The sequence below is a fragment of the Etheostoma spectabile genome, unplaced genomic scaffold, assembly GCF_008692095.1.
Source record: "Etheostoma spectabile isolate EspeVRDwgs_2016 unplaced genomic scaffold, UIUC_Espe_1.0 scaffold314, whole genome shotgun sequence".
Classification (NCBI taxonomy): Eukaryota; Metazoa; Chordata; class Actinopteri; order Perciformes; family Percidae; genus Etheostoma; species Etheostoma spectabile.
The window spans coordinates 165,201-187,780 of NW_022605583.1; the positions used below are offsets into that span (position 1 = coordinate 165,201).

At 42.0% G+C, this 22,580-nt stretch overlaps 2 protein-coding genes across 10 annotated transcripts in view; both read right to left on the reverse strand.

Annotated features, from left to right (window-relative positions):
* exd2 (exonuclease 3'-5' domain containing 2) overlaps positions 1 to 6,245 on the reverse strand; it is a 7,250-nt gene extending 1,005 nt beyond the window's left edge. The window contains exons 1-9 of one of the 2 annotated variants that reach the window (XM_032511081.1): positions 6,109 to 6,245; positions 4,708 to 4,780; positions 4,174 to 4,607; positions 3,483 to 3,739; positions 3,233 to 3,359; positions 2,599 to 2,906; positions 2,293 to 2,399; positions 1,717 to 1,852; positions 860 to 1,225 (exon numbers count right to left, since the gene is read on the reverse strand). In XM_032511081.1, the coding sequence (XP_032366972.1) occupies positions 860 to 1,225; positions 1,717 to 1,852; positions 2,293 to 2,399; positions 2,599 to 2,906; positions 3,233 to 3,359; positions 3,483 to 3,739; positions 4,174 to 4,566 (1,694 nt within the window). In that variant the 5' untranslated portion in view covers positions 4,567 to 4,607; positions 4,708 to 4,780; positions 6,109 to 6,245. Of the gene's footprint in view, positions 1 to 859; positions 1,226 to 1,716; positions 1,853 to 2,292; positions 2,400 to 2,598; positions 2,907 to 3,232; positions 3,360 to 3,482; positions 3,740 to 4,158; positions 4,608 to 4,707; positions 4,781 to 6,108 lie in introns of both variants that reach the window. The other variant, XM_032511080.1, reaches the window with a different exon arrangement.
* Positions 6,246 to 6,991: 746 nt separating this feature from the next.
* numb (NUMB endocytic adaptor protein) overlaps positions 6,992 to 22,580 on the reverse strand; it is a 51,883-nt gene continuing 36,294 nt past the window's right edge. For 2 of the 8 annotated variants that reach the window (XM_032511077.1, XM_032511071.1), the window contains exons 4-11: positions 17,100 to 17,132; positions 16,365 to 16,439; positions 14,273 to 14,413; positions 13,401 to 13,605; positions 12,338 to 12,637; positions 11,566 to 11,709; positions 10,449 to 10,586; positions 6,992 to 9,220 (exon numbers count right to left, since the gene is read on the reverse strand). In XM_032511077.1, coding sequence (XP_032366968.1) covers positions 8,472 to 9,220; positions 10,449 to 10,586; positions 11,566 to 11,709; positions 12,338 to 12,637; positions 13,401 to 13,605; positions 14,273 to 14,413; positions 16,365 to 16,439; positions 17,100 to 17,132 — 1,785 coding nt within the window. In that variant the 3' untranslated portion in view covers positions 6,992 to 8,471. The remainder of the gene's footprint in view (positions 9,221 to 10,448; positions 10,587 to 11,565; positions 11,710 to 12,337; positions 12,638 to 13,400; positions 13,606 to 14,272; positions 14,414 to 16,364; positions 16,440 to 17,099; positions 17,133 to 22,580) is intronic. The other 6 variants (XM_032511078.1, XM_032511073.1, XM_032511072.1 and 3 more) reach the window with 5 other exon arrangements.

Consider the following 22,580-nt stretch of genomic DNA (forward strand, 5'->3'; position numbering starts at 1 on the left):
GCGTGTTCATAGATGAACGGGACTATTAAAGACTGCGTGTTCACAGATCAACGGGACTATTAAAGACTGACCAGTACACTGGCAGGGCCAAAATGGTCAAAAGGTATTTGAGGTGGTTTGAAACACGCATTTTATTGACCAGTTCATTCTCAAAATATCACTTTTCATAAATAAAACATTCCAGTATCACACAGGCTTCACTCGCTGCAGGCAACCTATACTTGCAGTAAAGGTTATGAACAGATAAATGGAACCGCAAACTGACCTGAGCCCATTTAAAAAACAGAAACCACAAATGTTTGGCCGCACACAGCCCCATAAAAAGAAATCAAGGAACTTTGTGACGAGCAATTCATTTTGTCTCCTTACTGATGTTTGTCTTGTATTTATGAGCCATTCTGTGGTTTGTCAGAAGTGCAGCCTGTTTTACACACGTTGGTGCTACTGGTATACATCTTAACCAACTTGGCTTTTATTGGTTCATGAACCTCATGACGCACAAAAACTGCAAAAAATGTTTCTCAATCCAAAGTTCATAAAACATCCTTCACCATATGCTTTTATAGGCCGAGCGATCGCTTGTGGCTCATGTTTTTGGATATGAATATTTAATCTTGCAGTTCCCAGCCCCTCCGTCTCTGTGGTACACAGCAACAATGCATTTCAACTTTTTGGTCCACACTCATCTTTGTTCTGGACTCACACTCCAAACGTGTTTAAGGGTTCAGCTAGTTGTAGTATTATTAATATATATTAATAATACTGAAGTATTACACCCATATAAAAGAAACACAAAATAGAAGAATTTGGTTTTGTTTGAATGTAAATCTGTCATCACACAGCCCGAGTATAAATTCACCTCGTCTCCAACTCGGCGGCCTGCTGCAGCCCCTCATCCGTCAGCTCCTGGTCCCGGTCCATGCCGAGGAAGCTCTTGATGGCAGCCTGCAGCTCCTCGCGGCGCTGCTCCGGCAGCCCCGCGGCGGTGAGCAGAGCCCGGGCCGCCGAACGTACGTGCCGTCGGTCCGAGTCCTCCAGCAGGCGAACTCCCTCCTCGCAGCCCTGGGGGGCGGCGAACTCTTCAGCCAGACGCTGCTTCAGGAAGCCGTCGTGCACATTGGAGGCGGCGTGGCAGCTGGTGCAGAGCAGCAGGATGTCATGGGAGTTGTGGTCCTTCATCTCAGTGGGAAAATGCCGTCTGTACTCATGTGGCACAATGTTTTTCCTGTGGGACCGAAGGAAATATTTACTTAGAAATACATTAATAATTAACCCGACATGTCACGTAATTAAGTTCATAGTTATTATAGATCGTAAAAAACAGGACTCTTAGCATAACATTTAGTGCATTTTTAGTGTTTTATGGAATTCTTGGCAACTGAAATCCTCGGTTTAAGGAAATTGAACACGTAACGGGCCTTAGCGTGTACCGTAATCCTGAAACAACTTGATTCATTCATGTATCAAGAAATGAAAAGCACTGGTTTAAGCATCTGAAATGTGAGAATTTGCTGCTTTTCTCTGATTTTTCATCACTGGAAGTCTTTGCAATTGGACAAAAAAAAGAGAAAAGACAATTGCACAATAAATATAATTAATTCCTAGTATAACAGAAATTTACAGATGTTTCTAAACCAGAGAAGAAGAAAAGAACTTTAAATTCAGATGAATTGAGGTTAAAAACAAAACAAAAAAAGTAAGTAACACGTGTCAGACCTGATGTAGGACTCTTCTTTCCCACAGACCACACAGAGATTCTCCTTTGCAGTGAGATAGTAGTCCTGTTGGGAGTCAGGACGTCCCGACGGCTCAAACAGCAGCCTCACTACAAAAGGCTCTTCACTCTGGAGCACTGGGTCAGAAGCAGAAATAAAGTCAATTACATCTTCAGCGATATACTGCAGAAGATATCCCCAGTTAAACAATGGCAAGAGTAGAACTCTGAACTAACTGAATGACAGAGCCATTTAAAAAAAAAAAAAAAGTTGCATCTTGTAGCTTAAAGCTGTAGTAGGCACTTTACAATTTGTTAAAGGTTAATATGGATTGTTTGACACCAAAAATAATTGTTGTGATCTGAGAAGAGAGGGAGTGAGCAAGAGAGCAATAAAGCGTTCCTATTGGCTGTTCTGCACAGGCATTTCCTGTGTGACAGAAGAGAGAGGGAGAGCTGCAGGAAGAGGTCTCACTACTTCAAATTCTGCCATTTTTGCAATCAACCCACTGCAGCTTTAAACGATCCAGATTTTCTGACACGTTTAATGGTTCCATGTTAGGAGTTATCCAGTGTACCTCCTATTCCTTTATCTAGGTACCATTTGGCTTTCTTCTTGTCACAGGTACACAGAGGCTGGCCATCTGGAGCATGGAGGAAGCAGTTATCATAGAGTGGAGACTTCCTGTAACAGAGAGAGAGGTTGTTGAACAAAATCCTTTGTTTCTAGTCTGATTTTTTAAAATCCTATAATTAACTTAATCTGATTGTAACCTTTATTAAAAGTTATCGAAAAGAATTTGTAATCTAGCATAATTGGAATCTAGCATTTGACATTTCCATTGTGCAGCCCCCTCTAGGCAGATGGTGTGGTCCATCCTCACCTGGCAGAATAGCCCACACCCAGAGGCTTCCTCTTATTCCTTCGAGGGTCTGGGACTTGCTGATCTCCAGACCCCGGGCTTTCACATGGGGGCGTTTTCCGCAGTTTCCGCCTCTTTTCTCCATCAGAGGCCCTGTCGTCTCCATCTCCTCGGCTCCTAAAGGGCACGTCCACCAGGCCCTGGCAGCGGGCAACCAACTCCGAGTAAGAGCTCCCGCTGGAGGAGTCGGGCCCGGCTTCAGAGTGAAGGCAGAGGAGATTGAGGAAGAGAGCGATGGACGCTTGGGCATCTCTGGCAGCATAAGTCATCTACAGATGAAAAGAGGAACATCATCAGGGTGGGTAGAGCCACTGAGAAAAACGTGGCAATGTCCCAGATAATTTCACAGTCCTACAGGTTTATGAAATATGTAATTTAAAAACTTAATTCAACCAACTTTAACAAAATAAAAAAAATAAAAACTTAAATTGTTTTTTCCTGTTGTACTGATGATTCAATCAGGAGTATTGATACCAATACCGGGAATTTGATTCTAAACTGTACTTCTCCCACTCCCTCACATAGATTTATTCACTAAAGCAAAGACTGAAAAGTGAGAAATATGAAAAACGTGGAGCGTAATACAATAAATGACCTGCTGCAGCGTTAGTTGATCTGCCTCCCAGTCACTGCAGCGGAGCTCCAGGGATTTATCTAGAGATATATTCAACAGATCTTCAGCCAAAGACTTCAGACTCAGGCCATTATTCACTTTAGCTTGCCTGAGAATGGATACAGAATTTAAGAGGATCATTTGCATTTTATATAGATATTACGACAGACAACCAAACAAGAGGAAAAAGTATCCTGCTTTCCAAGAACAAACTGCCACAACCAAACCGTACCTTTGTCTTAAGGCAAGGTAGCGCAGGTCAACGGTACACGTCAGCGACAAGCCGTAGTCACGCGTCAGTCTCTTGCCATCTTCATAGCAACCAACGCCAACTTTCAAAATGTGTGGATCTCGGAGGACTTCCATTAAGCTGAGAGGAAATGGCTGCTGGCCACTGCGAAACGCCAGCAGCCTCACCAGGACACAGCGCCCTGAATATGTGGCCATCTGTAACAGGGAGACTGCAGAGGTTCGGCCTTTCACAGACACCTGCAACAGGAAACAGCAGCCAGGTCAGACAAAACCATGAGCAACTTGAAATGCTATAGGTGGATGTTTAAATGAAAACCCCACCCTTCTGATTACCTGACACTAGCATAGATCCGAAAACTGGATGTTAAATGCATTTTATATTTAGAATCAGCTTTGTGCACAAGGCAGTTATTTACTTTTGAGTGAATTGCTTTCTGGTTTATCAGGCTGTCACTGTTGTTAGGACTCCCATTTTAATCTTTTAATTAAATTTTTGTTTAAAAAAGGGGTGACTGATGTTGATTCCAACATCTAAAACCAAAGCAAAAAAGGGTCGGTGTTTTAGAACAGATGTGGATTCCTATAGTGCTCAACGGCCGAATCAATCATGCAGGGTGGCATTTTCCCTCTTCATACATGAAAAAGGTATTTCTTACGCCTTTGGTCTTTACCCATTCACAGTCGAGCCCCAGCACAGGGAAGACTGACAGTTCTTTTTGCATCAGTGGCCACAGCTGCTGCCATTCTTCTTCAGAGCTCACAATGACTGGTTTCACTCCCAGCAGCTGTTCAGATGAGGGCATCTGTACAGGAGGAGGCGGTTGTGTAGTCTGACACTCCACAGCCTTAAACTCTTTTTCCAGCACACATGGCAGTTTGGTGTATGGATACTCCACAGCTGTAAAATCCTTTTCAACAAGACATGGAGATTCCACAGGATCAGCCACCTTCTGGACGGAAGGCAGCCTCTTCCTTTTTGTTCGGTAAACTTGCCATATGAGCAGCCCTCCTAAGGTGGCCCCTAGTACTGATATGACAGCAGTTACAGACCCTCGATGTGACATGGTGATGGGTAGTGATCCACAGCTGGCTGAAAAGTGCAAACCTAGAGCCAAAAAGCACACAAGCCCAGTTGGTCCTCAGTGGCTGGATCTGCATGTACAAAACCGTGCGTTTGTTAATAAAAAAGGTGAGGGCTGTTTTACCTTTCTTTGGTGTCAGTGGGATCCCATGTAAACTTGGCTTCGTTTCTGTGATCTGGACAGGCACTGCATCTCTCTGAATCAAAGGCAACACCAAAAAGGTCCTTCATTCATAAACAGAGTTAAATAAGGAAAAATATAACTAGTACATAATCCAGTAATATATGCATATATAACCAGAATAAACCAGATAGATAAAAATCTGCATAACCAGACTAAATAATCAATTATAAATGATGTGCAAGTTCAAGGCCTGGATGCCCTGAGGGAAGAAACTTCTCCTCACTGTAGTAACATTAAAGCTGCATCTATGTTCTAGGGATCAATATTACATTTGATATTACCCAACTGCAAAATTTGCTGGTATTATGTGCACCATTTTAAACTGATACACTTTACCAAACCATCCTCATTCACAAGTTAGGATTTCGAAGCCTGGACACCCTGGAGGCCTTCACCTTAACATCATAGCATGTGGAGATTTCAGCTATATTGCCACTTCCAGCTTTGTTTTTAATCACACCTTTATTGCAAAAATCCTTTTGATAGCCCAAACATTGGACATTTGATATGCACCGACAGATGATATTTATATGTAGCCAAAGCTGTCTCTCCCATATTCTGTAACGTTAGAGGATTAATGCATGCAAAAAGTCTGGATTTATCCAGATGAGTTAGTGCTGTGCAGACAGACTCACTCAACGTTATACACTACAGCTTTTACTATCAAAATCGGTCACCCTATGGGGCATCACGTTTAGCAACAGCTCCCAAAGTAAGGTATGTGATAAAGTAAAATTTAAAATATAATTGAGTGGCAAAATTACCGGTAGGTCACAGAACTGAATGGATTACAGCAATTAGTGCAACACCGGCAGGTCAAGTTGTGTCACGTTAGCTAATTCGTTACCGGGCTTGCTAACGGTGGTTTAGCCCGACCCTTCTGCGTGATGCCAATTTACAAGCACACCATTTACAGCAGCGTTTGTTTAACTGAATACTTAGCTAGCTGCTACATGACGAACCTGTAGGGTTCACACGAGTTCACATTAGCCGTCACTCGAACGCTGAATGGCCGTTTCACAGCTAGCTAGCTAGCTAGCTAGCAGTTTAAACTCTGCTAGCATTCCGTTAGCTCTTGCACAACGGCGTCAAAAACTAGTTTTAAGGCAAGACTAACGGACATTATTTTCTGCTATTTTTTTGTGGTTCACTATTCTCGTTAAGGCAAATTTAAACCACCGTTAGTCTGGTTAGCCACTAAAGCCAGCCGGTTAACTTGCTAGCCCGTTAACTCTGCGGCTTGTGCAGTCCTGCGTCCTCGGGCTGATTGGATACAATACCGTTACTGCATAACAGCAGAACAATACTTCTGTGTACTAACAGATGAAGTTTGAATCTTACCTTTACGTTTCTTACGCTAGTCTAACACACATGTATTCTTGCTTCTCTTTGATGAACTGATACATGGCTTCTGGGCTGTATTTATATCGACGCTGCTGCTGCACCGGGACGACGCTCTCCAGTCAGCGCCACCTGCTGGAAGGGGGGAATAACAACAGACTCACTCCTGCATCCACACAACAGGCAATTTGTTGCAGCATTGTTTTTATAATGCTGCAATAATTAACTCATTTATAAATCAGCTACTTAAAATGGTCTAATGTGGGGCGACCTCTAGCTCACCCAGTGCATGTTGCCCCCCCCCCCTTTCCTGCCTTGAAGCTGCCCTGTGAATAAAGGCCATAAAAGCCAAACCACAAAAAAAGGTCCAATATAAATGAATCCTTCATGCTTTGAGCAAAGAATTTGCAGTAATGTCAACAGTCCACTCAGTTTAACATCTGTTAGACGCTGCTTCTAGTTCTTTTCCTTGATATTCATACATTAAGCATATTATACATGTGCTTGTACTAGGGCTGTAAAGTAACTTTCTTTTTATTATGGATTATTAGACCAATCATTTTCTCAATTAACATTTAGTGAAGGAAAATTGTGAAAGAATATGCCCATTTAAGTTTTCCAGGGTCCAAGGAAGCCCATTCAAATGGCTTGTTTTGTCTAAAATTGTGTAAAACCAAAAGATATTAAATGTACAATCATATAAATCACACCTGAGAGGCTGGAACCAGTGGATGTTTGTCATTTTTGTTTTATAAATATATAAAAACATTTTAACTGACTCATTGTTTAAGGTATAGCTTGTACCCAAATGACTAGTACCTGTTTAGTCGTCAATGTGAATAAATTCAAAACATGACTGTATTCACTCAAGAACACAGACCACTTTTTCCTTTATCACCATCAATTTATTCAATCTTTTAGCTTCAATATTTCTTCAGAGAAGTGGAATAAAGTAATGAAATAATTACAAAATGGAAAAATAGATCATATTCACAAGTTTGATTAAAAAAAACAAAACTAAAAAAACATGACATGAGAGAAATCAGACAGTGAGAGAGGAAACCGTTCTCATCTCCCAGTAGTATTCTGCTGACCGTCAGACCCACAGCAGGCTAACGGAGGTCAGGGCAGGTCAGCCCCACAACGGACTAACCTGTGAGGTCAAATCATCTACTTTAGTGCTTGTGCAAAATAAAAATTTAGAAATCGACTACTTAAAAAAATAATATTAGCAGTGGAGAAACAATAGATGACACACCCTACTATGTTAAATAAAAAAACAAGGTCATTACCACACACACAGAAAAGAATGACAATGAAGAAGTAAAATGGTAAGTACTGATGTGTACTGAACTATTAAAAACTGAGCACAGGTAAGAGAGGCAACCAGTTGGGCAACACCACCATTGCTAGGTCCACATTGATTGTTGCTGCAATGATACCCTATTTACAGTTAGATGTTTCACATCCAATCACAGGATGCAAAAGACGGCAATAAAAGAGTTTTTTCTTCAAAAATAAAATGAAACGAAACAAAACACAAAAGTAAAAGCAGCTGTCCCTTCAAAAAATCTCTTTACATCACATTAAAAATTAGCACTGCTGTAAGCTGTGTGTACAGTATAGATTCTTTATAGATATATATATATATATATTTATATATATATTCATGTATAATATATACGATCATTTCTTGTATACATGAACATAAATTTTGTCTCACTGTAGCTAGCCTGTGCCTTTGGCACGATTACTTACAACTCTTCTGTTAGGTTCCAAAGCTATTTAAAATATACTTAATGCATAAAAATAAAGATTTTGGCATTTTGTCTCACTTAATTCTTCGGATTGGGAAGTTATTATAGATAACTTCTCATCTGGAAGCTGAGTTCTCTCAGTGCTGCAGTTTCTCTGCCAGAGGAGGGACGTCCCGTCCTGTCAACGGAGAGCGCTGAGAGCAGGACCGAGCCAAGGCTGGCCGGGGACGGGAGTCACCACACCTGGGTGGGTACATGGGGGCTGACAGGGGGCTGGGTGTGGCTCGGTGCAGATATTACACAGGGTAATGATGACCTTGCGCTTCACAGCACAAACAAAACAATACAGACAATGCTAATGAAATGCTTGGGGAGCTGCACTCTTGTTAACAGCAACTGGTTTTGTTTCTTTCTCCCATCACTGCTGTGCAGAGTTCTGCTTCCTTTGAGTCACCCGTTGCTCTCCGCTGTCTCCCGGTTCTTTTCGGTCCTGCTGAGTTTGTCCACTGAAACAGAGATGAAGAGAGGCAGGAGGACGTTCCCCTTTTCTTCTTTAGTCAATCATACATCTGCTTCCCCAACTAAAATGGCCTCCTTATTGTCCAGTCAGAGCTGGATTTCAAAGGTTTTGTGCAGCTCAGTGGAGAAAGGATTTGTTGGGGAGGCTGTGGTGCGCTGGCGCGAGCGGCCCTCCAAGGCTGCCCACTGGGCCTCAAAGGCATCTTCCTGCGGCTGTGGGGGCGGCTGGGTGGCCGGGGAGGATGGAGCGAGTTGGGACGGAGCAGCCCAACTGTCTGCCCCGTTAAAGGTCACACTACCATTGGATGGCTGGAGGGGAGCAGGGTTCACTGCATTTAATTGTGGTTGTTTGATGAACGGGCTGATGTTGCCGACAGCCTGGGGATCATGCTGCGGTGTCGTGGAGGCCGAGATGGGATATGGCTGTGGTTGTGTGGCTGAGCCAAACACATTAGCCACCATCTGTGAAGGAGTGATGCCAACCACAGGCACGCTAGGCTGAGGGAACGGCAGCCCGTTGGGCATCGGGTAGGAAGCTGGAGCCTGAGTGTGGAAGGCCGGCTGGCGAGGGGGCAACATGGGCACGGCCGAGGGCAGAGAGGACACGAAGGCCACCGGGGGAACAGACGGCACAGGCATCGCCACAGGGGCAGAGAACGGCTGGGTGGGCGGCTGGGCTGCTGCCACAATGGGGTTAGGTTGCGGGACTCGGACAGACTTGGTGACTTCTTCTAGCCAGCGGTCTGCTTCTGATGGTGTGCGTTTGTGTGAGGACATGGATGGGGAGGATGTGGGGGGGACCACTATCACCGGAGTAGGGGATGACCAGTTACTTCCTGTTGGCAGAAAGTGCACAGAAAGGCAAAACAAAGGAAGTGAATACACATCAAACAAACTTAATTGGGAGAACAACAGCAACAGTTCATCAGTTAAATAGAAATACATACTGATGAAATTCATGGTTGCAAGTTGCAAATAACAGTAAAGATTCATACTCTCAGGTCATTGCTATCACTAGTTTAAATGAAGTTTTTTTTTTTTTTAAGACATTTTTGGAAATATGCTAATCGGCTTTCTGGTGAAGAAGATCGATACCACTCTCATATTTGCCTGTTAAATATAATGCTGCAGCCAGTTATCTTAGCTTATTTTAGCTTAAAGCGCCCATATTATGCTCTTTTCCAGGTTCATAACTGTATTTTGAGGTTGTCCCAGAATAGGTTTACATGGTTTCATTTTCAAAAAACACCATATTTGTGTTGTACTGCACATTGCTGCGGATGCTCTTTTCCCCCCTGTGTGTTTAGGTCTCTGTTTTAGCTCCAGAGAGAGACATCACACTTCTATACTATCTTTGTTGGGAGCTGCACATGCTCAGTAGCTAGGTAAGACCCCATCAGCTAAATAACTCTTTCTCCAACTTTGGTCAGTCCAAGGCAGGATTAGCTGGGAGACTTCTTCTAGACCAGGGACACAACAGGGACAGGAAGTAGTTATTTTGGAGATTATGATGAACTAGTGTGTGTTGTAGCAGTTTTTTGACATTCAGAACAAGCTAGCATGCTAGTACTAGCATGTGCTACGGTTAGCCACCTCGTCTCTAGTGACGTAGAAAGCCGTGCAGATGTTGGACAGCTCACCTGGAGACTGAAGGCAGAGGACATTCAGAAACCGGATCTCACTCTAAACACCAAGGATAGTTATTTTTCCAAGTTTGTATGTGTGGAAGCACCAGAGACACAAATAACAACCCAAATCCCAGAAAAGGGGATTTTTCATAATATGGGCACTTTAACATCAAGATTGGAAATGGGGAACAGCTGATTTAGGAGAGTCTGATGACAACTAATTTTTTATTACACAATAAAAGTATAGGAACTTATTGACAATATTCTATGATTGACATCTTCAGAAACACGATGCAAGAATCAGAGGACCTTTGACTTTTACAATAATTCAAAGGAACTTTGTAATGTCCATATCTTTTATTTTTAATAAGTAAACTCTTAGTGCACCCTGTGACACCCAAACTTGTCAATTTAGCCTCACTGAAGTGCTGCTTACCTGGCTGTGCTGAGGCCGGTGCCCCTGCTGGGGTCTTAGCCCAGGGGTTAGTGTCTCGAGCAGGCAGAGCAGGGGGCAGAACTGGGGGGTTAGCAGTAGCAGCAGCAGCAGCAGAGAAGGCAGGAGCTGTGCCGTTCACTACAGCAGATAAGAGACCAAAGCTAGAACAAGCAGGCTTTTGTGTCGGATGACAAGGGTTGATCTTTTGTTAGACGTGCACAATATGACCGTGCAGTTAATTAGCAGTCTTAATAGGTGCAAAATCACGCATTTAAAATAAATGTTACAATTGTAGTTAAAATATGAGCAGACGCACATTCTCGGACTACAAAGTTGAGCTGCAAGCAACACAATCTTCACTGGAAGTCTATTTGTTTTCAGCAGCGATGAATGTGGGCAATGAATAAGACTGTTGGCCAGATTAGTTCGCCACAGATAACTTTTTTTTTTTTAAATCTGCGGCGCAAAACCAATGTATTAGTGTGTGCTTCCTAATTCCCTGGTTGTGGCAGTTTTTTATAGCAAGTGCAAAACTGATAATACGTCTATTACAGTCATTCTAAGCTAATGTCTCTAAACTTATATTTTTGTAGAAACAAGAAGCTAAAACCTGTTGCTACAATTGTCAGTAGAGCTGGGCAATATATCAATATTATATAAATTTTGTGATATGAGGCTAGATATCGTCTAAGATCTTGGATATTGTAATATGACATAAGTGGTGTCTTTTCCTGGTTTTAAAGGCTGCATTACTGTGCAATTTTCTGATCTTACCAGACTGTTGTAACTGTTCTATTATTTGCCTTTACCCACATTACTGATTATTCATCAAAAATCTCATTGTGTGAAAGCTTTGTAAAGCACCAATAGTCAACAACAATTTCATTGCAGTATTGCTACAGAGGTATTTGGTCAAAAATATTGTGATTTGATTTTCTCCATATTGCCCAGCCCTAATTGTCATAAATTTCTAACTAATATTGCGATCTATTTAATAAAACTTCATGACAGTAAATACCAGAAAAGCAAAAATATGCAATTAGTTTATTTAAAACGTTGCAGTCCAGAACACTATGTTAGATATTAAGGGTCTAAGAAGAGGTTTAGCTGATGTTACCTGGTGCTACAGGAGACTGTGGGGATGAAGCGGGTTTGGGCATTGGTGCTGAGGAGAAGGGGTCCTCTGGGGGTCCACTGAATGCTGAGGCTATCTGAGTGCACAGGGAGCTGATGCTGTCACTTTCTCCTTCTACTTCAGGGACTGGAGGGCAAACGCCAGAGAGAAGTTAATCGAAAGAAAATATAAAACGCACAGAAGATAGGACATGTCATAGTTTTTCTTGTTTTTACAATAATGTATATTACTTATCCAACTCAAGAAGAAGACTTTTGTTTCAGAGATTCCTTCTTCAGGGTGGATTTTTGCTAGGGCTGCACAATAATGACAATTTTATCAAAAGCATAATGGACTAACGCAATATTTAAATAACAGAGGGGAGGGCGCAATATTTGTTATAAGCAAAATATGTGTCAAACCATTCTGAAGAAGTATTGTGGAGCTGCAGAGACTTCTCATCCTACAAATCCTATCCTACAGACTAAAGAAAACATCTTTGTTTGGTACAGATCCTTGCAAAAATCACACTAATCATTTCAATTTCTTTTTATTAAAATAAGACTATTGATACAAAAATGATCATTCCCTCCAATATCGTGAATCGTATCGCAACTGAATATCAGTCAAAATAACCGCAATGAGATATCTTCCTCATATTGTGCAGCCCTAATATTTTGCAAATACAGACAGTTGGCACGAAGGTAATTAGCAGGTTGTGTATAAGAACAGAGGAGCTGAGGCCACGTACAGTTGGTCAGGAAACCAAACTCACCTGTATTCTTTATTGGAAAGTCAGACTTGCGCTGCATGGTGGAGGGCAGCTCGTTCATGCGCAGGGACATCTGTCGTTTGAAGGGAGAAGTTTTCTGACTAAGGGCCGGGAAGCCTCTGAAAGAGCCCTGCCTGGCCAGAGCCTCTGCCGGTGCATGTCTGCGTGGTATCACCTGGGGTCCCAGGGCGGACATAGAGAGAGGTGGGGAGGACGAGGGGGATGGGGAGCCTCCCGTCTGGTGTGCGGAGGAGTTTGTCACACTAGTGGCAGAGTTCCCAGCAACCTTCACATCGTTCTCTGCTATTGGAGAAGGGCAACATTCAAGCAATAAAGCCACAATGAACAAAATAAAAAAGACAAATTTGAACTGGACGACCCATTTCCAAGGTCAGGGAGTAATGAATGAGAATACTTATTAGGGGTGTAAATTGTTGTCACAATACAATATTATATTGATTCTTATAATACAATATTTACTGATATCAGTGTCTGCCACGATACGATTTTGATTCGATTTCATTCAGGGGTCTGCAACCAATATGAGATAATACCAAAAGCCAAATTTCTTGCCAAATTGGTTATAGTCCGTTTACTATTGTGTTGGTTGAGGACGTCAGAAAGGGGTTGGTGATGTAATGTAATGGATGCTAATGTTCTGGTCAATGGTTGTTGTTGGTTATATTGTGTCCCTTGACGCTGCTACCCATGCACCTTGTAATTATATGTTCTTGTACTGATTACAGTTGTGTTCCAGTTTTCACTTTTGTTCAGGCTTACACTAGTCCCCCCCCAATCCAACCCTACTCATGACTGTGTGTATACCTCGTATGTATTCATGTGTCTTTTATGTGTTTATACTTGCTGCACACCCAATCGCCCTTTGGGGACACAAATAAAGTTGAAGTTACTAAGCTCTTCCAGGGATTCAAATTAAAACACTCTTTTTAATTAAAAAAATACAGATCAAGTCTTAAAGATGATGATATGTATCAATATTTTCAGGATTTAATCAATATATTGATCCAGATTAATGCATTGTTACACCCCTATGACACATACAGACCTTTTTTAGCATCCTGTAGCTGCCGCATAACTTCCTCACGTTCTGCCGCCTCTGTTGCCGTAGTAACACGAAATGAGCCCTCACGGGTGAAAGTGGTTCTGTTGGCATCAAAGGTTGCCGTGACCCCACACTCCTTCTCCCGTTTCTGCTTTCGCTCCAGACAGGCGGCGAATGCACAACCCACAGCATGACTGAGACGCTCTCCCTGAAAGAGACAATGAGAACATTCATATAACACAAAGCTTCTAGCATAGCACTGATGTATAGAAATTAATTAATATTAACATGGTAAACACATTTAAATGACACACAATACACTGAAGATTTGCATACCATGATTGGCAGACAGAGGGATAGAAGAAGAACAACTAAAATTGTCTATAGAGAGATTTTAATCAAAAGAGTGAACATCCTATGAACATGTCCTCCAACATTTGTAAATCACAATGTTCAGTATTAACAATGTGCATGTACATTTTAGTAAAGGCAAGAAATCCATCACAAAGAAAATGCTCAGTAAACATATCTTTGAAATTTATAGTAAATGATTCAGACAGAGACTTCCATGTTAAAAAAGGAGTAGGAAGAAGTTAAAATTTGTCCTGCCCCCTTTTTATTGTTATACTTTAGTTAATTAAAAAACAATGTAATTCTTCATTAATTTATATATGTAAATACGTATACATACACATCCTGTATACTAACATGCAAACACACATACACACTTTTTTCCTTTTCCAGCTGTCCCCTTCCAGTGTCTACGTTTCATCGGTCAGTTAAATCAAACCGAATAACAACCCATCCAAACTAGACATGATATCTAAGCCCAAGAACAATGTGGTCTGTATTGTAGTCTGAGCCTGAGTTCTTACTGAGTCTTTAATGGCCATAAAACAATGGCAGATCCAACGTCGCGTGGTGCCGTCCCTGCAGATGTAAGAGAACGCCCTCTCAAAGTTACGGTCCGGAGCGCAGAATGACACCTTCTCTATTGTCTGGTCCAGAATCAGGTCCTGCAAAACACATTTTTATTTCATTATTATGAGCTGAAAACCTATGGTTAATGTTAAGTGACACTCAGTTAAGTCAATTCATAACGTGGGCTGAATGATTGCATATATTGCATTGCAACAGTGACTTAGCTTCAAGAGTGCTCAAATAAGATTCAACTACTGTACTACCAGCTCCTAAAGTATTAGCACCAGACACTGCTTTCTGAAATAAAAACATAATGTCTCACTCATGGAGAAATCCTGGAAAATCTTCTTAAACTTTATATTTTATTACTTTCAAGAGAACTGAAGAAAAGCAGAATCAAAAGAATAACATAACACAACAGACCAGCTCAATACAGGATCCTAGACTACTAAACAGTATTTTCTCACATACTATAGAACATTGATCGCATGATTGTCTATCACTGTTTCAGAACAAACATTTTCTGGTAATAAAATAACATTTTAGAATATTTTTCTTGCTTGGCAGAGCTTGGTATCCACTCTCTTGGGGAATTAACATTGGTACAAAAAAAAAAAACTATTACTTATTTTTATATTGAAAACAGATATGAATTTCTTTTCACTCACTCAGTCAGTCAGTCAGTCAGTCAGTCAGTCAGTCAGTCAGTCTTTGACAACTCAAAAGTATATTCTTAACAGGAAAATTATTGTGCAAATTAAGGAAAGAAGTACATCTACACAGCAGTTAACACATAAGAAACTGGTTCTTTAAAATAAAACTGGAGCAAGAGTGCTCCACTCAGCAGTCGGCAAAACAAGCTACAATGTATGTGGGAATTGTGCAGCTTCTATTTACATTCACAAAAGGGCTTGTTTTGCCACTGACAGACTCAGATTATAATTCTAAGTGTGACAACAGCATGGAAAGGATTTCTAAGGAGGTCGATCTTTCTGTTGAAGGATAAGATCCTTTTTTTTTTTTAACATAAAAAAATCCGCGAAATTGTGAATTTGCTGAAGCGACCGGACTCCATGTAAATAAACAGTAATTTTAGCATCGTAAAATACATTCAAAGTCAACAGAAACAACATTTTTTTTTTTTTTTTTAAAAAGACATGTTGGGTGGTCATTCTACATTTTTTCAACAATCACAACTCTAGTTTTGGTTGAAATAAACACATGGTTTACAAATTTAAATGTGAAATATGTTGGCTCTATAAACGCTAAATGCATTGCTTTTTTAAGAGAGTCTGGTGGGTTTAGCGCTAGCAACCTCAGAGCATTTTCTGGTTAAACAAAAAGCTCTTAAAGGAGGTTTTAAAAAGGTCTATCTCTGTAGGGATAATTTCCATAATGTTGTCTTATAAGAACAACCTGAGCCTGTCAGTGGCAAAAACCGCACTTTCAATGGACGAAATGGATGATGCCCGTTTGTCCTACAGTTACATTGCAGCCCAGTGTGCAGCTGCTGGTAAACACTCGTTTAATCCTGCACCAATTTCAAAAGGTTGTTGTTCCCATCAGTCGCTTGCACACAAAAACATTGGTTGAAAAAACAAAATTGCCCTTCAACTGATCAATGGTAATCAATACCAAGACAGCTAACACAAAATGAAAAAGTTAAGAGATTAAGAAATAAACAGAAGAAAGAAGAGAAAATGGTTTCCATTTCAGAACCTACAGCTGAATACATGAACTGTAATTTCACCTCACCGAAAGAATGACAACTGGTTTGATGTAGTACTAAAGTTTTCCAGCAGGTGTCAACGTTACCTTTCCTGTTTACTCTACTCACGTCTACTCCTGCAGGTGCACATTTCCAGAGCAGGCCTCTTGGAGGTCAGTTTACCAGAAGTATGGCAGCTTCACTGCTATTATCAGCTGCTGGAGCTCAGGCACTTCCACCTTCAAAGCTAGTAAAGCCACACGTACTTCCTCTGGCAGTTCTTTCTTTTTGATCAAGGTTTTCTGAGCCTGTGATGGAAAACTGAAGGGATTCATTACCTTCGTTTTGTCGTCTACAACACGAAGACCATCTGCCGACACCCACAACACAGCGCGCACTGGCTTCTTTCCAGCCTGCAAACAAAACAACAAGGACAGGTACGACTAAGAAATGAGAAAACCTTTAGTCTCTTCATGGCCCAATAAAATGACTTCCCTTCGTACCATTCCTTGGTACCAAATCATAAAACACACACACACACGCACACGCACACGCACACACCTGTAAATAAAGAGAAAGCACCAGGTAAGAGGAAAAAAAGAGAAGAAACAAGTCAGGAGTTGTTTTTCTGAGTGCCCTGATCTTAATAAAAGAAATGTTGGTATGATAATTGGTGCACTGATGCAGTCCACGCTGGTGGCCACGTTGGTTAGAATAACAACAGTAAATGATGTGTGTGCATAAAAAGTAAACGTTCATTCACACAATTCATTGTTCCATTCTTGGTTCATTGAAGAAGGCTGAAGGGAGAGAAGGCACACCTGTTAATACAAATAAACCACACAAACACACAAAAGTGCCCCATCCCAGCCTAAACCACCCCACCTGCTCAAAGACACATGCATCATTGTGTTTGCCACTCTTCAGTCAGATTCCCCCCGTGTACGAGAGTGTGGTTCTTCCAGCTTTCAGATGTGATTAAAGGGGGTGAAGTGTTACGTGAAGAGGAAGAGAAAAATAATAACAATGCTATAATTAAAAGACACACTCAGACACACAAAGCAATAACTTACTTTAGCAAAGAATCCCTTGAAGAATTTCCTGTCCTGGAAGTGGTTGTGGTAAAAAGGGAGGGTGGGTGAAAGGGATAGAGGAGATGGGGGGGAGGCACAAGGCATGAAAATGTTACCTAGGACTTCAAAAAAATTGTCTGGAGTCCACAGGAAGTGATTTCATTTTGAGGGGTTTTCTTTGGTGGAGGTGAAGCTGGCTTATGAGTGAGTAAGTGAGTGAGAGAGTGAGGGAGTGAGGCAATGGATCAAGTAGCTCCAAGTGATTCTGTTCTGATGGAGGTTTTGATGGGTGATACTGTGATTGGTATTGGTTGCGTCCGAAATTCCATACTAACATGCTATTTAGTAGGCTAAAACAGTGTGTGAGATGTTTTAGTATGTTCAAAATCTTAGTATGAATCTAATAGTTTGTGGATTGCATACCATTTTCAGTTAAATAATAAAGTGTGCAACCACTGAACACTATGCTTGCATAACTACCCCACAATGCAATGCGGTAGTAACGACAAAGGTCATAACAGATAAACGGACAGCAAGCAAGGCAGCTCTGTCACGTCAACAGAGCTTTAATTTACGTTCCTACATATCTGTGATTTGGTCACCTGCGACTGTTGGTCTAGTTATTTTCCTTTTCCAGTAATTTAAGCATTATCTGGCAATGCCGCTAAAGCTAAGGTCGGCAGGGGTTACCATGGTTACACGTCTTCAATGGCAAGGAGGCTCTCAAGACATTTACAGCTTAGTGCGTCCCAAAAGATACACACTACTGTTTATTTACACATATTGAGTATGTAGTGCAGAGTTTACAATTTCGGACGCAACCATTGTCTTGGTGATAAGTGTTAGTACTACACCACGCTGGAAGCCAATGAACCTCCCGACTGCAGGAAGTGACTCCCCTAGGCTCTTTTCAATTGAAATAAAACTGTCACTACAACAGTCCCACAGCTAAGACAGCATTCCAAGCTGCCTGGACAGGGGAGATAAAGACGGTAGATCTTCAGCTGTAGGTCTGTGCAAGTATGTGGAGGAGATAATCCCAAACCACATATTTTTCATCCTCTGATTCCTAGACCGAGACATGGTCCTTCCATGGTTGTTCATCAGACAGAAACAGTTTAACACAGACGGCAGTCTGACGCCGGAGTCTAGCCTGTGACTATTCACAGGTCAGCCAGAGTCAGGGGTCAAGTTTAGGCCGCCATAACCACATAAAGAAACCACAACCACCAGACCCAGGCCTAGTTTTAATCCTCCCTTCTTCCCCCCACTCCCTGAGAGTTCCTCTCCTCCCCATAAGCTGTGAAAAGGAGTTCCACTCTGCTCCTGTTACACAGCCATGGTGGAGACGGCACTCCAAGCACCATGTTAATGCATGATTTAACGTGTTAACCAGCACTGGAGATTCATTTGGAATGAGCTAAGAGCTTGTTAGGGTGTGTATGAGTGTTTGTTAGAACCACACAGACATGCAGATGGTGGTAGAGCCTGCACAGCTAGGATTAGTAAACTATGGTTAGGGGAGAAAAGTCTCTATAGGGCTGAGCTAGAATGGGAGGGCAGAGTAGGGGAAGGGATTTGAAGGTATTTCTCTGCAACACCACATTAAAAACCTGCTTAAAAAGACAAAAAAAACGGATAACACGGACAAAAAGGTAATACAATATTCAGGTATTCAATGTGTGAACTGGGATGAAACTACAATAGGGGGAACGTTTTTTTTTTGGGCAGAAAGGATAGCTGAGTTTTGAAAGATCAAGGTGAAGCCAACTAGGCAAAAATAAAAGTTTATAGTCAACAAGACTAACAGACAACCTTGCAACCCAGAACCCAAAACCTTTTAGTGGGGCTACCAGCTAGTGGATTTCTGTAATTTCTGCTTACAGAAACAACCCTAACCACCAGCAGGATGTGCAACAAGGAATAACACATCTTGTGTAACGTGTGTTATTGGCCTACTTTGAGCAACAACTTGTACCTTACAACACTTGCAACAAACGGATGATAGCTACACCTACTACATGATAATGTACTTTATCATGGATAGCAGACATGTTACTTTACCACCACCCTGCAGAGTAGCTATGGGAAGGAGGGAGTTGCCAATAATACATACTTTCCAGTGCTAATAATACGTTTTTTGAGTGTAGTTTAGAACATGATTGAAAAGCTTTTTCATTCGGGGGGGAAAGACATCTGAGGCTTTTCATAAAATGTCTCACTAAACGTCTTAATTGAAAGCACCAGCTAATATACACACTGTCTGATGGACTTAGATACACTGTCAATGATGTGCCCTGAGGCTCCCGGGTGGAATTCTTTCAGCATGTCAGCATCTCCTGGGCTGCCCCACCCAGTACGCAGACGGAACACCGCGGGTCACAAAGGGATCATGAGTAACTGCAAAAACATTCTTACTGCTACAATACACCTCCAACTCTGGGCTGGGAGCCAACAGCACCAGGAAATGATGTCATGATGACAACACAAAAAGGGCAACTTGGAGGTTGATGGTGCTGCAGTGCAGCCTCCTCCTCCACCCACCTCCATCCTCCCCTCTGAGTCACAGAGCTGTGAGAAAAACTCTCATTACTGTCCCAAAGGCTGCTGAGAAAAAAAAAAAAAAACTTAGTCAGCTCAGAGCTATAGCTGTCACACAAACTCACATGATTGACAGCTCGACTACCAGACACAGGGAGCATACGGGGAATATATTGTCATGTTCTTCCTCCTTATTCAACAGAGAGCATCAGCTCACTGTTGTTCTTCATTTCTCTTTCCCCACTCCAAAACGTGAAGTGCTCGGATGCTGCCAGACTGTGTTGTGGTGGCTGCTGTCTGGCTGCTGATTTTCAGGAAACAACCCTCACCAGATATAAAGTGCTTAGGTGTGGGCCCGGTTCCTGACCAATTTAGTTATTAGCTCCTGGAAATAGAGTTTACAGCTGAGCAATATTAATTCACAGTCTCTCCACTGGCAGGAATTGTATTTGTTGCCTGGCAACAGTTAGCTTATTAAAGAGTCAGTGAGGATGAACTGGGATCTACTGGAGCCACGCTAATTGTATATCTACTTAAAGGCTGGCCCTAGTCTAGTCTTGACAATCTAGCTTTGACAAGACAGCATCAGGGGCAGTACCACTATACCACCACCACTATGTTCTGCTCTGCTCTACGTCTTGCTGCCATTTGCCCTGAGTCAAACCTCATTGTGTCAGTCGAATTATCTTTTTAAGCTGCATCATTGTAGACAGAGCAGGATAACAGCATGGCAGCTCATACACTTTACAATCGTATTTTTGTCTTAAAACTCTTAATTGGTCAGCTCGACTCTGCCTGCTGGACCACTGTTCTCAGTTCTGGTGCTGAATGGTAATACTCTTGTATTATTCATTTTTTATCTTAAGCTTTCCCAGAGCTTAGAAATTATATTGGTCCTTTCTGATGACATCAATGAAAAGCCTATTTGACTAGCCCGCAGACCAAGGGAAGGAGACAAAAATACTCATGAGCGGGGGGCCGCACAACAAGGACACAAACCAAAAAACTGCAGTGTAAAAGCTCCTTTAATCGGAATATATGGGCACCAGCTTGGGCAGTATGCATCCACCAGGATGGTTTTCTGGCATGTCCTGTAATTTGAGCCTTTCAGGCACATAGGTGAACTGCCACGTCCAGACCTGGGCACAACTGGATGAAGGTCACTTAACAGGAACGTAACGGCGGCAGTTACATCACAAAAGATCATCTGTCAATGTCGCCATTATTTCCAGAAAAATTGTGTGCCGAGGAGGTCCTTCAGGCTGGCTTACATTTTGAATGTGGCGAAAGTTAATTTCCCGTCCTACTTATAAACAAGGATCAATAAAGCCATGTCTGTGCTGGCTAACAAATAAGGCCTCAGGCTGGTGAGGCAGCGAGGGAGCGGAGTAGTCGAGGATACAGAGGAGGAAATGTCATGAGGTTGAGGAGGGTCAGATAGTCGCGGGCCACAGCAGGACAGAAGCACCCGCCTATAGTTGGCTCCATTTTGTCCGCCCTGTTAAAATGACTGCAATTCAATAAGACCTCACAGCCTCAGGCTCTGTGTACACCATGTGACCTCATCAAGCACCAGTGTGTATGTGCTGCTGTGTGCGTTCATTAGGCTGATGTGTGTGCCCAAGTTTTGTGAAATCACTAAAAGAGTATGTGTTTTGTGTGTGTATACGGGATGTATGTTTTCATACTTCTTCCTGTGTGTTTTTGTGTGTACAAATTGTTTGCCTGTGAGCCCTATTTGAGTGAGTGAGTGAGTGAGTGAGTGAGTGAGTGAGTGAGTGAGTGAGTGAGTGAGTGAGTGAGTGAGTGAGTGAGTGAGTGAGTGAGTGAGTGTGTGTGTTGCTTTGTAAGCTTGTGAAATTGTGTGTAATGTGCATCTAAATGTGTGTGCATGCGTGTAAGTAAATATTACCTACCCCTGTAGGAAAAGATGCTTTATGTGCATGTGTGTGTGTGTGTGTGTGTGTGTGTGTGTGTGTGTGTCACTTTTTGTCAGAGAAGTGCTGTCCTGATAGGGGTTTTTGGTCTAATATAAATGGTTTAAGTGTGCATGTCTTACAGCAGAATGTGTCACCATAGAGATTTATGTGTGAAAAAACATGCTTGTGTAAAAATGTATAACTGTGTGTATCTGTGTCTCGTTTTCTATTATATAACTTCAGTTTTATTATACTGTTCTGTTTAACTGGTACGAAAATACAACATGCAAAAGGACTAAAAGGCCCTTTACACTATTTCATGAAGCAAGAAGAATGGGTATTGATAGCACAAGGAACAGGGTGTGAATTCTCAATAAGTCTGAGTCATTCCAACTAAAACTGAAAGCTGGTCGCAGACAATTCAAGCAGGAGTTTCGTAACATTTGTTGGCACCGAATTCAAATGTACCTATGTTCCTAAGACTCTATGACGTGAATGGAGTCCTCAGGTTTGGCCCTGACTACAGAGAATCAGCCTGATTTACCCACAGGAGTTCACGACCTGGGTGGGGCCTTGGCAAACAACTGACAACATGGAAAAGCCATTGCTGCAGTTCCCCCTTCCTTCCCCCTCCCCTGCTTCCCAAACTGGAATTTGCTCCTTTTGCGCAACTCTTCCGGAATCTCCTGCAGCAGGAAGTACATGCCGGTCTATCTCCTCTGGCGGAGACGGTGTACGAGGAGAATGAAAGAGACATTCAGAACAGAACCTGACACCCCTGGAGGTTATCAGAGGGTTACAATGGTGGAGACCCTCACTGACAAACGGGAACATTCAGCCACACTACTGAGTAAACTAGGCAACCGTAAACAACGGTAAAACAGTTCAAAGAACCAAACTGCTTGGTGACCGATTAAAGAGGGCAGCCACAAAATGAAGGAAATATTATAAGGAGTCAGTAGGATGTTGTTGATGTTGGGGGAAACTAATAGAGGAAAAGATTAAAAAAGTTTAAAAAAAA